Below are 14,967 nucleotides of genomic sequence, written 5' to 3'. Positions count from 1 at the left end.
ATTCAAATCTGCCCAACTGCCAAGCGGACCGCGAGATTAGAAAAACCAGCGACACATTCGAAGCTCTACTTTTGTATTGTTGTTGTACCTCCAAGCGCTTGTTGCACGAGTGGATGAAGTTACAAAAACAAATAAAATTTGGAAATTCTCATTCCACCTGGGAACCGGGGTTTCAGCTTTCGGTTTCACTCGGAAAACAATTACCCATTTTCCAGCTGACTCATAAACAGCTACACCTTTATCGAACCCGGGGCCTGGGGTGGGAAATGGTGCAAGGTAGGGCGCAAGCTATGGGAATTCCTTAATCGATACCTCAAACCCTCGAAACCTCAGCTGTGCAATCGGTGTGTGCAAACTGTAACTGCGGTATGGAATTGCTTCAATCTGGGCGCTAAACTGCTCCTTTGCCGGCTTTAGAAACACATTCGCCTGAGAACCACAAAACCCAACACTGGGAACTGTGAGAAACAATGTGAAGCCAGGTGAGAGGGTCTGAGCGCGAGTCTGTCTTTCTTCCAACACGAATCCACCAAAAAGCTTCAACGTGAATCAGTTAAAAAAGCATGTTTTTTCAAAACTTTGTTTCTACAGAAATGGAATGAAATTTGCATCTCGTTTGAAAATGTTGGAAGTTAAACATTCTGTTGGCTTTTCCCGGTGTAGTGCTACACAAATAACTAACCGGAATAAAGCAAAACCTGCTGATCAGGATTATAGCTTACTGCCGTTTTTTCACTTTTGCTTTATCATAAACCACAAACGTGTTCTGTTTCCGGAGTCCAGAAGATTGGCGACCATTCTAGAAGGATTGAATTTATTATGACTGTAGCCCGTTTCATTCCTACACCCAAAAACCACCGTGAACCGAACGTTGCTTTGGTGATGTTGTGCGTGCTGCGTACCGGGACAAAACAACCTCCAGAGAGTCAAGCTTTTATCGTGACTTATAGGTTATTAGCATCGAGCAAGGGACACCTCCGGGTTAGCGTTTTATTTTTCGCTTTCGTTCAGAACCAGCCCACTAACAGGAAGAATTGATTACATTTTTGGATTATGGTGAAGCAATATTCGAGTTTTGTCTTCTATGGCACCTTAGACTTCAGAGATCTTGTTCTGCCCTTTTCGACATCTTTGATTTGACATTCACAGAAAATGAGAGCTACTGAAACGTCCCATTTTTTATTAGAATTTTCTACCTAAACTTACCGAAAGTTTTAATGTGTCATTCTATCTGTAATCAAATCATGTTGCGAGAGGAAAGAAAAACACTCGTATGCTACCCCGTACACTAACTATTGTCCATTGCGTGCGTCCGATTGAGGGCTGATAACTTTAATGCTCCATTTACGCGAAGGGCACGCATTTAATCGATTATTGTGGCTCTCTGCCGTCCTTGCCTCTCGTATACGCTACCAACACCCAGTCCACCTCATATCGGTTGAATGATTTTATCTTATGCAATTAAACGACGCTACCTTGACTTAGATGTTCGCGTATAGTAGATTGTTTTGCTTTGCTTTGTGCACCCTTAATCAGTGATGCTGGTGAGTTTGATTACGCTTAGACACATCTCATAACATTGGGGGTTTTCGGCTTAAAATTTGGTAATCGAAGCAAATCTATTGCCAAAGGGCTCTGAAACAGCGAAAGCATGCGGAATTTGGTGATGAGCAGAATGTTTAATTAGCAATTTCTGTTGCCATTTTTCGCACTAATGTGGAAATACATTTTTTGCTTGTTTCTAGCTTTTGCAAAGCAAAGCGTACCAGCTGTAACACCAGCAACTTCAACACGACAGCAGTATTAGTGCTGTATCAAAAGTCCACACGCCACACCGTTTTTGGAGATCTTTGCTCCGGTACAAGGACATGCTTGCGATACGATACGGCAGAGCGGTGGACGAAAAATCCTCCCGCTCGAATATCTTGCCTTTGTTTCTCGCATCGAATACGCTAATGGATAGGCCGGGCGGCCTTCAAAGTTCGTACTCTGATTAATGCACTTCCGCTTCTTCGGCCGATGATAACACAGTCGGGTGGCTACAGCCGATCGGCCTGTTCCTTGTACTATGCCGAAAATCAGCCAGCCAAACCGAAGTCGGTTTTCTGGCATTGGCTACCGTGAAACGTGGCAAAATCATAATTTGACTACGCACACCGGTGCACGATTTAAATCAATTAGTTATTCCCGGTTCGTTGCACAGTAGCCGGTGTGACGGCCAGATATAAGTGAACCACGGACCAATTGTTTACTACTTCCCTTTTTGTGCCCCACCCGAAAACGGTTCCGATGGCACACTATTTTTAGGGCCGATATTCAGATTTTGTTGATTGCATGCGGCAGACGGGGCGCGCGTGGAGATGAGTATGAAAATATGATAATTTGAGGTCACTCAAATGAACAATAAATCTGTTATCTGATCGTTTCGGTCAAAACGCAATCGTGTGACAGCATAACAGACCAAACGCAAACGATCAACCGGGAACGATGGTAACTGTACGAAAAAGGCTTCAATCTGACAACCAGGAACATGCTAGCGGAAGCAGTGCTGAGAGAATACGTTGAATACCACTCTTGGAACCGGTATTTTGCAACAGCAAAAAACCTTAAACCGGCTCGAGAATAAACCACACGAAGCTTTCACGTACAAAGAACTTGTGCGATACGGTCAGCGACGAACCGAACTGCTAATGCTAATGATGGTAACCTGCACAACGATGAAGGTTGAGCTACCGAGCGGGTAAATGATAAAGTTTGTAGATGATAAACATTGTTGTTGGAGTAGAGGCACATCTAACATCAAGAACACACCTTCACTGATAAAGTACGGTAACTCTGCAGTCACTCACTCGTGGTGAGCTGAGCGACGATCGTCGTTCTTTTATCGATTGTTTTGCACACTCAGTGTATACTAAACCACTTAGGCCGAAGGAAAATGTTGAGAGAGCTGCGAGCGAGAGTGAGCTTTCGGTGAGTTGCCGTGTGAGTGGAGCGAACAAAAAAAGCACAGCTCATATAAAAGTGTGCCGCGCCGAATGCAACGGCTTCATTCGTTCGCGCAAAGTCGCTCCGGTGCGTAGTGCCAGTTTGGTAGTTTGGTGCGTATAGTTTTGTGGCTAGTGGCTAGTGCTTTTCTTTTTCTTTGTGTATCGTATGTGCGTTTTTTTTTTCCTCAACAAACATCCTCCATGTGGACTCTTGCCGTTAAATATACGACCTTGTGAATTATCACCTCGTGCCACCGTTGTCATGGTGAACGAAGAAAGAGAAAGCACACAGTGAGGCATAAAATTGATCGCAAATACTTTACGACACCTTTTTCGATCCATTCGGACAGTTGGTGAGCGTGTTGAGTGTTCGTGTGTGCGAGTGTGAAGTCTGAGAGATTTAAAGTGTACTAATGCGTTGTTGTCTCCACATCGACTTCGACCAATTGCTTCGGAGGGTTGTGTGCTTGAGCAGAAAATCATCCCCAATTGTGACTAAATCTTTGAACGAAACCTTCCAAAAGCGTTCGCGATGTCTTGAGAAGCCCAATTTGGATGACCGTACGCACGCAGTGGCATCGAAAGAGAGAAAGAGCGAGCGAGAAAGGGAAAAGCTCTTTCCCTTTCCCGGTGTTAACCAACCCACGAGCTGGAGCTGGAAGGGATGGGAATTGTGCAAATATCTCTAACGGGCGCATGTCTTGCCTTACACCACCGACAACCGTGTGTGGTTGTGCGCCGAGGCTGCGGACTCTTGGGCAGCATGGGCAGACCAGCTGCACGGCGCTGCTCGAAAACCGAAACCAGCCCGATATTTTTAAGCTCACAGCAAACTGGGGAGTGCCATTTACGATCACAGCGTGCTGGCACGGTGAATTTCACCCGTCCCTAGCATCCCCATCGACATCCAGTCCGCCAGTCGTTCGCACTGCGTTATCCAACCGCACTGCGTGCCGAAACCGAACGAAAGAAACGCGTCGTCGCTCACCCTCCTTTACCTCGACCAGAGCGGCTACGCGCATCCCTACGATGCAAACTTCAAACTTCCATCCCATAGCTAATTTAACCTGAATTGATTTTTTTGCTGTCCTTCCATCCAACACTGACACCATTTGCTTGCAGTCCAAGATTGAGGGTGTCATTTCTGTGTTGAATCGAACCACCAGTATCATTCTTCCCTGCGAAACAACCTGGTCCTCCGGGTGTCGTCATCTCCCGGGTGTCGGAAAATCTTTTGCCCGTACCCACGCACACACACACCGAGAGATGGAACGCAAAATTGAATAATAAACAAGGCAGAGACAGAGATTCTGCTTATATAATTCAATTACTACGTTACCAGCTGGCTTCTCAATTTCTGCAACACAACCGGTGAAGACGCTGGATGCTGCCGCTAGATGGTTTCTGCTTCGTCCAGAAGCTACGGCCGGGGCCATTTCGGTTTGGCTTCAAACCTCCACCAGCAACACGGGCTGAAGCCTGCAAGTGCTATAAAAGATCATCCCTCCTCCCCGTTCGATTCGGATAGGATCGGTTCGGTGCTTTTCGTTTGTTTTTAGTTCCCTGTGCGACGGCGACCGGGGACCGTTTTGACAGCTCGAACACTCGCCAAATGCATTCGGCGCTATTGGCTGGCCTACGGGGTGAGCTGCTGGTGGTGTTTGTTTCACCTTCTTCGAAATGCAGAAGCCGGTTTTTCCTGCTATTTTACCATCGATGGTAGCGAAATCGGGTAAAAAGAACTGGGTCAATCCGAAAGAGTCCGTCGAGAGCGACAGTGTCGGCTAGCTTTAAGCAGACACTTCCCAGGGAGAAGTTAAGTGCTTCGATTGTCTGAAAGGATCAAGTGGAAATAGGGTGCTAATATGACGTCTTAGTGGCTCCAATGACTTGTTTTTTGCGGATTTGAACTGAAAAAGAAATTACCTATTGTTCGACAAAGCTCCGACAAATATTACGTAGTCGGAACTTCCTAATTAAGGTTGGAATCGTTCAGCTCGTCTGAAAATTTCAATTTAATTATTGCAGTTAGCAACATTCAGTAGAATTTTCCCAGAGCTCATGTTTTTAGCATGTTTCTACAGACTATTAGGCTTGCTTGGTGGAAAAACAACACTGGAAGAGTTTCCTTCCCTTCCTACAGCAACGCCCTTATGTCTTCCGGTGAGAAAATACTTTCAGCTCTGTAGATTCGATTAAGCTACCACCTCGCAACACAAATCACCTCACCCAGGCTCGACTATCGTCCATTATCTCAGAAACCGGACGCTACCCGCGTTCTAGCCGTGCCTTGATCGCCAGAAAGCCGTAGAATAAATCAAGATGTGTGTTTACGCAAGCGAACAGCGAAATACTTGACCACACTGCGAAAGGCAACCCGCTCGTCGCCTGCCCTCTAATCAACAATAGCCTCCACCTGCTGGTTGCTTGATTCCTTGCCTGACGACCTGTACCGGTCGGGTAATATTAGCACACTTACTGGAAGCCACAGCAGGGTGGCACCTTGTGAGGTGATCAATTCTTCGACACATTAGCACGTATAACACTCCTCTGAAACGCCAATTTGGCAGTGAAGTCTCTGTTTCATATCGTTCCATGGGCGAGAAGGGCAAAAATCACATTAAACAGTCCCCTTTTACAGAGCTTAATGTCCCCGGTTAGCTTGCTTAATCTTCCCCGTGAGCATATATAGTAGTACGGAAAGAGCGCGTTCTAAGAACGCGCACGTTCCAGTAATCGATCCTTGTCGGGGTGCAGGGATGGGTTGATCGGTTTATGATCGCTAGTTCGTGTCCCGGATGAAGGAGAAACGTCAAGGTTTATTTCCGACCCAGACGCGGCTGCCCACTAATTTACGCTCGATGATGTCAGGGACTTAATCGATCAGCGAGCTAATCATATGGTAGTGCTCCAGCCGGGAGGAACCGCACTCGAAATCGGGACCGATCGTCGATTGCGTCTTCCTCGTGGGCAAACACACCCGTTTTTCTGTTTGCTGTTTGTTCGATGCTTCAACAACGATTCTCTTCCTCTCGGTTGTGCTATAATACAGGGGTAGGTGTAACCGAATGCGTCAAAAGTGTTGAAGGTTTAAGTGCATACCGACAGTTTGGGTCCAAAGGCTACAGCAGGTGACAACGGCCGCACTACAAGTCACCCGCAAGGACGCTCCAGCAGCTCTCGCTCCAGACGCCCCGCTTTGTTTGCTTTTTTGGAGCGCCGTCCGACCCGCCTGCCCGAGTGTCCCGCGGTCTGCGTACGTTCTTCACGATGGCCGTTCGAAGTCTGCTAGTTTGGAGCTTGCTGGTGATGGGCCTCACATACGTCGCGGGAGCCTACGAAAGACGTAAGTGTTTACTACTCTAAGCTTTCCTTCTTATCCTGCGTGGCTGGGCGGATGACCACAGTACAGACCCCGTGCGTTATATTTTTCTGCACACAACCTTCACTGACCGCCTCGGACGGCCTTTGCCCGGTTTTGATGCTTTGTTTGCTCTCCGATTTCCGTTCGGCGAGGTGGAGACGAATTTAAATTGTTAATTTCGGAACCCCCACTGTCCGCGTCAAGGTTAGTGTTTACCGAGTGTGGTTCCCTTTCTTGGTAAGATTGAACGATGGAAGACGAGTTAAGTAGCGTCACTGGCTTCCGAAAAATATGTTGCATCCCCCCGTCTCCCCACATGTCTTTTGAGTTCAAGGTGATCCGCTCCAGTCTCCAGTGTTCGTAACATTCCCGGTGCTCTCCCCTACGGATCTCGGCAACGGGGAGATGATCTTGAAACCTTGTCTGCTTGCGCCGTTAATGTGCCGTTGAAGACATCACATTTTTTGCTGGAGCACTCGATAATGGGGACAGGAAAGGAACCCTGATTGCCTGATAACAATGCACCCACCCAAACTACGCGCAAACACCGGATTATTGCGTGCGCGTCCGCGTTCAAGCGAAAGTGTTTCGGTACGGTTGCCTTCCGTGCCTGACCCGATGCGGAACCGACCCGCCGGGTGCATTAATAGTTCTGCGTTTCGACTTCACCCGCCTGTTCATTTCCTTGATTCCGTGCCAACGGCCAAGCGATGGGAGTGTTTTGTTTTGTTTTTTCTTCTTTTCGCCCAACCAACACTAATTCATTCCAACTGAATTGAGGCCGTTTCTTGGCGGTGGTTTTTCCTGCGCTGCATTACACCGCTGGAGGCCATTTCTTTGCCGGTGTCATCATATCTGATTATGATGGACGGCGAAAAAAACATCCAACCCCCCCTCCACGTTGCAGCCGCAGCCAACGAACCGCTTTCCCAGTGCAATCGTTTTCGATTGGCACCACCGGTGTGCGTGTTACATCAGATGTGGTGCTCGCTCATTTCATTACGTTTGAAGCGTTTTGTTAAATTGGCGCTCATCCGTACGCATAAAACCGCATCCAAAACAGACCCACCTAAAAGGCGGATGCGACACGTGTTGGCCGTGTAGTTCATCTAAATGCAATGCTTTTCGGTGTCCGGTTAACGAAATCGACGATCAAGAAAACAACAGATTCACCACATACATACTCTTGCCTGTGTGACAAGGTTCGTTTTGCTGAAGTTTTTTTTTCCCCATGTGGTCTGCTTGTTATCTCACTCCGTGCAGGCTCGGCTTGGTCTTCGTTGAGGTTCGTTGGCTGAGTTCGCGCAACTCTCGGCCCTGCGGATGGCGATGGTGACTTGAGCGAGAGTAAAAGTGAGAAACCGGCGGAGATTCCGGCACCTTCACTCGGTCAGACGGACACGGTTTCGCGCATTGGTCCGGCCGCGGCGTGGTATGCGCATAATGGGGTTTCCCTTGCATGCACCCTGCCCGCGTGACCTATTTTCAACCACCCAAGCGGGTCGCCGTGTCTGCGCTACTTAGGATCGGCACGAGAGCGACATTCACACCGGTTCCGATGGCTCGCCGGAGCCTAAAGAAAGGGTTCGCTCGTGCTGCAGCCTTACCGTCACTTTTTCTTTCTCTTCAGCAACAGCTGATCGTTGCTGTTTACCGCTTTTCTTGGTATTGCAAATAGAAAAAAACATTTTCTCAACCTTTTTAAATTTTTATTTTTATTATTTTGGTTTTTAGCTCAAAAAATCAATAATAAAATAAGCTGTTTTTTAAGCTACTTACGCATACACTTTTTTTCCAAAATATAAATTCTTGAATACAATTTGACTGCAACACTTTCATTTTCCAAGTGGAACCACAGCACTAGGCGTGACAAAAAAAACTTGTCAATAAACCTTGGCAAAATATAAAACATACAAACAAACAAACAAACAAACCCCCAAAAAAGACGTTATTGTGGATCTGCCATACACACACAACATAAAAACAATATCAAATCAAAAAGAAACAGTCTGCGTTGAAGATGGCCGCACTGTGCCACTTTCCAGCACCGGTTACGCAAGCACTTGCCCACACAGCCAAACCCGTTTCAAGTTCACGAAGGCGTCTTTTCTCCTTCATTTATTTATTTTTACACTCATACACGTCCCCATCGCAAGAGTGAAACGGTTTTTTTGTTTTGTTGTTTGGTTTATCAATTCAGCTTCAGAAAACACACTCACGGCGCTGTGCAATCTGCGCACGTGGCTGTGACTGTCTGAATGTGCATTTATCGTTGTGAACTTGAACCATACTGCCGGTGGCGTTTGGGCATCCCTTTTTCGGCAAAAGGTTTCGTCGTTAAGCTTCTAAGACTATCCACCCTGCTACTCCAACCTCGCAAAGTCCCTGAAACGGCCCCCGGGGGAGCTTTATTATTTTATTCAACACCACACCATTCAATGTCGATCGTGAACGTGCGCTGGTGGAACGTGGTTTGGTATGAATGAATCATGCTGGACGATGGGGCACCATCTCTCGCAAGACTAGACCGTGGCTAATGATAAAAGGAGTGTGATGAAACGGACACAGTGCCCTCGATGCTGCGGACACCCAATCGACACCGATTGCTTGAACGGCCCAGTGGGGAAAGGTGCTTCAAGAATCCGCCCAAGAGCCCACCACAGCCAAGCAGCTGGCAGGAAGCTTTCGGGGGTCCGGGGGACCTTTTGAAAGGTTTCCAGCATGGGTGCACAGCCGATGAATCACCTGACTCGGCAACCAACCCGAAACAAGCGGTACCCGGGAACGGGCACGATGGTGTTGGATGACGAAAGCGTTTTAACCTACTCGCCGAACCGCACCGTATGCAGCTTGGCGCATGGTGGTGACGGAAAAGTGCCGACTTTTGCAAGTCCCTGTCATGAGCACTGGGCGCGCTGCGAGAGTAGGGTGTATGCTTTTGCTCTGTGTATGTGTGCGCCGGGTCCGGACTAGGATGCTTTCGTCGCGGCCTTTTGCTGCTGATGATGTTGCTGAGGGCGCAATAGGGTGGCATTGTTTGTCCATTCTGCACAAAACACTTCACACGAATGGATCAAGATCGAGCAGTGACAGCGTGTGGGGAAAGAATGCGCCAACCACGAAGCAAAACAAACAGTGGCCCAGAGCATTGTTTTGAAAGCTGTCCACCGGTCAACCCGAAATGTACGACCCTGACTTCATTCGAAAGGAAACACAGCACATCAGCTCAACATCAGCTGCGGTTCTGTTAATCTGCACAAACGTTGTTGGTCGGATTGAGAGGGTGATTCGCTCGGGGCGAATGGAATCTGCGATTTACACTTTATTTTTAAGGAGCATAGGTTTGACGCTTTTTTAACTGTTTGCATCGACAGTTATGCATTTTAAACCGCACTTCTTGATCCGTAGGAAACGATTACAGATTTTTTTACAATATACAATAGTACAGAAAACTACCATTGGAAATATAACATTCTTGGAGGCAAATGACGTTATCGATCATGTTTCATCGCATCTTAATCATAGTCTTCAACCTATCTTTATACTTAATTGTTTCCTCCAGAAAGTTTACGCCCAGAAAATTTTACCCAACCCTGTGGTTGTACACGGTACAATAGTCTAATAACCTACCTCAAAAAACGCTCCTAATTTTTCTTTTAAAACCAAACACCCTAATTCACATCAAACGGTGAAGGTGAAACGGTTCGCGTAATATACCTCCCAGGAAACAGTCGTCTGTCAGCGCCCAGCGTGTCATTGTTTCACGCACCAGCCCGACCGAAGAGTCGCACAACATGTCCTCAGGAAACGGCACACCAGCCCCGGCTACCCCAGTTACCACGGCCCCGATACGCATTCATTCGCATTCTGCCCGTGCAGAACCATTCTACCAGCCAGCCTCCGCACTCTCTTTTCGCGTTGGTTCGCTTCGAGCGCTGTCTGCCGTGCGGGTAGCGAACGCGACTTATCCGTCCCTAAACCGAACCGAGATGGTCGGTGTCGAAATCGGTGTGTTTGTGTTTTTAATTGCAACCGTACGCATTGCGCTCACTGTTCTGGTGCGCTCCGGTCGTCAAGAATGGTGTCTTTCTTCGGTGCGACTGTACGCGACCCTGCCGCGACGGCCATCCAATTCGTACGGGTTCGTCGCCTTGCTCTGCAAAAGTCTCCACCGTCGGTGCGTGGCGCAATCGGTGGCAGGTTTAGCCAATCGCACTGCACAGCAACGGGGTGCGAATCGGTGTTCTGCCGTCTTCTTTCTCGTAGGGCTGCCCGTGCGCGCTTGTGCAGGCCCAATCGCTTCAAGGGCCCGAAATGTGCAGCGGCATGGATACGGGGCAGCACAAATGGGGCGGCGGTGGCAAGGCCAAAATCACACACGCACACATACAGATGCCTGCACGCATGTCCCGTGGCGCTGGCTATTTAGTAATCGTACGCACTGCAACACACAGTCGGAGTCGGCAGAATCGGCACCAAACACTAGAACATGGCGCATGCGTAGCGCGGTACAAATTGTTCATCTTCTATCGACTGTTGCATGCCATTTGCTACCCTACACTGGAGGACGTTTGGCTTCCCATTTAAGGGTGATCTATCCGTGAAAAACCGGCCACTGAAACTGGTTTCCCGATTACACACCTTTTTGCAGCCAGATATTCGACCGCTCGCGAGTCCTTTCCAAGGAAATAAGCTATACACACACACACAAAATGCTTGACACTTTCCGCAACGCGCCAATAATATCGTCAGCCGCTCGCTTTGCATAATCCAGCCCGCGAACAGAGGCTTAAACAAGCGCCCACCACCCCCCGGCATCTGGCCAGAACGTTTCAATTATCCTACTTTCCTACCGCTCAATTAGCTGGAACTGGTTTCCCGCATTCGAGATCTTTCTCTGCCCCCTTGACAGACTGGCGGCCATTTTAAGAACCAACTGCCTACTAATTATCGCCGACGTCCAAACTTTTACTTCCTGGATCTCGGTCGGTCTCGGTCAGCGTTGGGCAGCCAATGCGGTGGACTAGCACCAGCGTATGCAAACGAACTGGACCTTGCAAAAAGCGTGCCAAGGATCGTTTGGAAATGGGGACAGTTCAAGGTCCCTTCGGTGGGCTATTGTCAAATTTCAACCGTACGTCGCACTTCAAAGTTCCGCGTGATCGTGGTTAAAGAGATCGTGTTAAGAAAGTGTCGAAAAATCAATCAACCATTAGCGTTGGGTGGCGTTGAAGAGCACATCGTGCCGTGGCATAGGAAACGCGCAATCCCGGGCGGACGCCAGCGGTCCTGCTGGTGCAATCGTTTTATTTATTTTCTTTTCGGAGGTCATTTTGCCACCACTTTGACTCAACCACAAGACGTGTGCGTAAGAGGGGCAATGAAATGTGCTTTTTCTCTTTCTTACTCGATTTCTTCTGTCCGCCGAGCGTGAGCTTCCTATTTTGCCGCATTTTTTGACGCTCTGTTACATGCGTTACCTTGCACCGGTCGTTATCTTTCCCGCGCCCGTCGATCGATCGGAGCCGTAGTGTTCGGTGTTGCAATGCATAGTGGTAGCATTAGTGTAGCGGTCAAGCGACAGATCACTGCCACACAGTGTGACCGCACGTGGACATATTCACACACTGCTAATTCTTTGGCAGCAGGTACTGCACCCTACCACCGTGGAAGCGAATTTTCTGATTATGCCACAAAACGTAGTAGTCCACTCCATCCATCATACGTTGCCATCGATGAAGTTGATCTTTCTTCATTTATCATCGCCCATAACACAAAAGCCTTGACCAACACTGAATGGTACCGAAATAGGCTTGGCGTCTTACCGTGTGCCTTCACCGTGGACGCTTTGCAAAACGGAAACCTCACAGCTCGATGAGCAAGTTGCAGCAGAATCGCAACACGGTCGAAAGCCTTCGCACCCTCGAACGGATGTGATGCACACCGCCGGATGTGTGATCCGAATTAATCCGGCTATTTTGATTGCTTTACGCTCCAAAACCCTATCCACTATTGCTTCATTCACTGGAAATGGGTGGCAATAAATTTAATTTGCTTTAGTTTGAATTTCATGCCAACACAATCGATCGGATCAACGATAAGCGCCTGAAAGTATGCAATTAAAAATGTTCACATGATATTACAGAGCAACGTTGTCTCTTTGGGACTCTTTTGAACATACAGCCTAAACAAACATTCAAAAGATATTAAAGCCTTACAAAATTGACCAAACACTAGCCTCCTTTTCTAATGTTATGCTACCCCTTTTCCCACAGCCTCATACATTTTGCCCTGCCGACGAAACGATCCAGAGATCAACAAATGCATCCGGAACTCGCTGAACTTTGTCAAACCGTACGTTTCCCGAGGACTGCCGGAGCTCAAGACACCGCCACTCGAGCCACTACGTATCGAGGAGCTGGCGATGGAAAACAATGCCGGCGCCGTGCGGATAAAGGCACTGTTCACGGACATCGTAGCACAAGGTGCCGGTAACTACACGATCAAGGAGGTGCGCAGCGATCTGAAAAAGCTACGCATCGACATGAGCATCGCCATTCCGCGGGTAGAGTCGCGCGGCAAGTACGAGGTGATCGGCAACGTACTGCTGCTTCCAGTGCGATCGAACGGCGAATTCTGGACGGAGTTCTGTGAGTGAGAACATTACGCACCGGAGAGGCTGTTGCGTTTATTGACATTTTCCTTTCCACGTCTGGTACCCCGTTTTTTGCAGCTGACATCAGCGCCATTGCCAAGATCTATGGTAAACCTGTCGAGCGGGACGGAGAATCGTTTATGGGCATCGACAAGATTAACGTTGACTTTACGATGAAGAACGCCCGGTTCAAGGTGAAGGACCACGTCAACACACAAAATGTGCTGGGTAAGTGTCGTGTTTTCCGCTCGCTTCCGAATTCTGTCACTAAAAACCTTGTACAATGCACATCTCTCACTAGGTGAAGCAATCAACCAGTTCCTCAACCAGAACGCTAACGAGCTGATCCAGGAGATGAGACCGGCGGCCTCCCAGAGCATTGGCAAGCTGTTCCGGAAGTTCCTGAACGATGCCTTTACCAACCTGCCGACGCGGTTGTGGCTGCTGGACGACTAGGCCCCGCACCAGACCGTTCTTCCATCCGTAGCATTAGCATTCGTCGTTAAAGCATAGGTGATATACACAGTATAGTCTTAAGGATCGCGTAGCTGTGCCTAGCGCCACAAATACAAATCGGAATCATCTGTTATGTCCTTATCCAAGAGCAGTCCCGTGCTGTGCGGGAGGACAGCATCGCACGCGACCTCTTTAGTTTGTACGGAACTACAAACACAGCAAAACGAAAGCCGAGAAAATTGTACCGACATAACAACAGCCTAACAACAAAGAGATCAAATCTCTTCTCAACGTACAACTTTGTTCACACAATTCGATCTTTATTTGATCCCGCAAATCACCACATTGAGGTTGTGCCTGTGGTTTAGTGTGTAAGCGAAGGGCGAAACTGTACAAAATCCCCTCACCTCGGAGGAAACTAAATTCTACCAGAACCCTTTTGGAACAAAAGAAAGTAGGCAAATGAACAAGAAATCAGAAAAGCGAACGCGATTTTCCCTAGATTTAAGGTGTAAATATTTCGTTGTGATGATGCAAAGCGTGGCTGCAAAAGCGATTTTCAAAACACAAAACCACAATTTAATAAATCGAAAATAAAATGAAACCTTATTGTACTTTTGATCTTCGTCTCGTTGTTGGTGATGTTACATATCACCATCATATACAGCCTTAAAGTATGCAATTACTATTTTTTGTGTGTATTTGGACGTATTTAGCAGGATATTTAGTAAGTAAGGCGTAGAACATATTGTTGAATGAAACTTCCAATCGCTCCCACGGCTTTCACGCCTTCTCCCTCCGTTCGGACCATCTACGCGTGCCCTACAAAAAAAGGAAGCGACACTGTGTCGCTACTGATTACGGTTACGGTTCTCTCGGATGCGTAATTGTCTACGTTGATCGGTACGGCTCTGCAATCTGCTCCACATCTCGGAACCCCGGTAAGGAGGACTAATTTTTCGCTCAAATTTATTGTTTCCGTTCCGTGGCCATCTTCGACGCGTTATCAGAGCGCACCACACCAGGCGACGACTTCTGGCGCCTTCGGTCGTCATTAGGGCATGCAGCAGGGCGCCGAAGAAGCAAACCCATCGATACCCCCAAACCGTGCCCGAGCTGGTCTATTTGCGAGCCAGCCTATCGAGACGAAAGTGAGAGAGTACCATCACAGGCGACTCACTGCCACATACGGCGGACCGACGTCGGCTGCCAGGGCGAAGTTTATTTTTAGCCGAAGCGCACTGTTGATCATGTGGCTGCATGCATCCCGGCTATCGGTGCTCCGGTTCAACGTAACGGCCAGCACAGGACGGTCCGGTTCGCACCGGTTCGGCTGGTCGACGCACCAGATGGGGCAGCGTGTGGAACGAGAACAGCCGGCCCTTGGATCTTTGGCGAGACAATCTAAGAAGGAAGAGGAACGCGTGCCAGCCCTTCGGCGGTGGCCGCCCTCGAACGCGCCCGATTGTTCTGGACAGAGGCAAGGGCCCGCGAGGGTTCCTCTT

At 48.3% G+C, this 14,967-nt stretch overlaps 1 protein-coding gene across 2 annotated transcripts; it reads left to right on the top strand.

The window, feature by feature from the left end:
* Positions 1-3,030: 3,030 nt before the first annotated feature.
* Positions 3,031-14,081, top strand: LOC118505476 (protein takeout-like). 2 transcript variants are annotated; one of them, XM_036041289.1, is made up of 5 exons: positions 3,031-3,098; positions 6,040-6,333; positions 12,627-13,001; positions 13,085-13,234; positions 13,308-14,081. In XM_036041289.1, exons 2-5 carry the CDS (start codon positions 6,258-6,260, stop codon positions 13,460-13,462), a joined length of 756 nt encoding a protein of 251 aa, XP_035897182.1. In that variant the 5' UTR covers positions 3,031-3,098; positions 6,040-6,257; the 3' UTR covers positions 13,463-14,081. The 2 variants fall into 2 exon arrangements, with proteins under 2 accessions (XP_035897182.1, XP_035897183.1); XM_036041290.1 differs by having other exon boundaries at positions 3,043-3,151.
* Positions 14,082-14,967: the final 886 nt, after the last annotated feature.

The sequence above is a fragment of the Anopheles stephensi genome, chromosome 2 (genome assembly GCF_013141755.1).
Source record: "Anopheles stephensi strain Indian chromosome 2, UCI_ANSTEP_V1.0, whole genome shotgun sequence".
In the NCBI taxonomy this organism is placed as follows: domain Eukaryota; kingdom Metazoa; phylum Arthropoda; class Insecta; order Diptera; family Culicidae; genus Anopheles; species Anopheles stephensi.
This window is presented reverse-complemented; position numbering and strand designations above follow the sequence as displayed.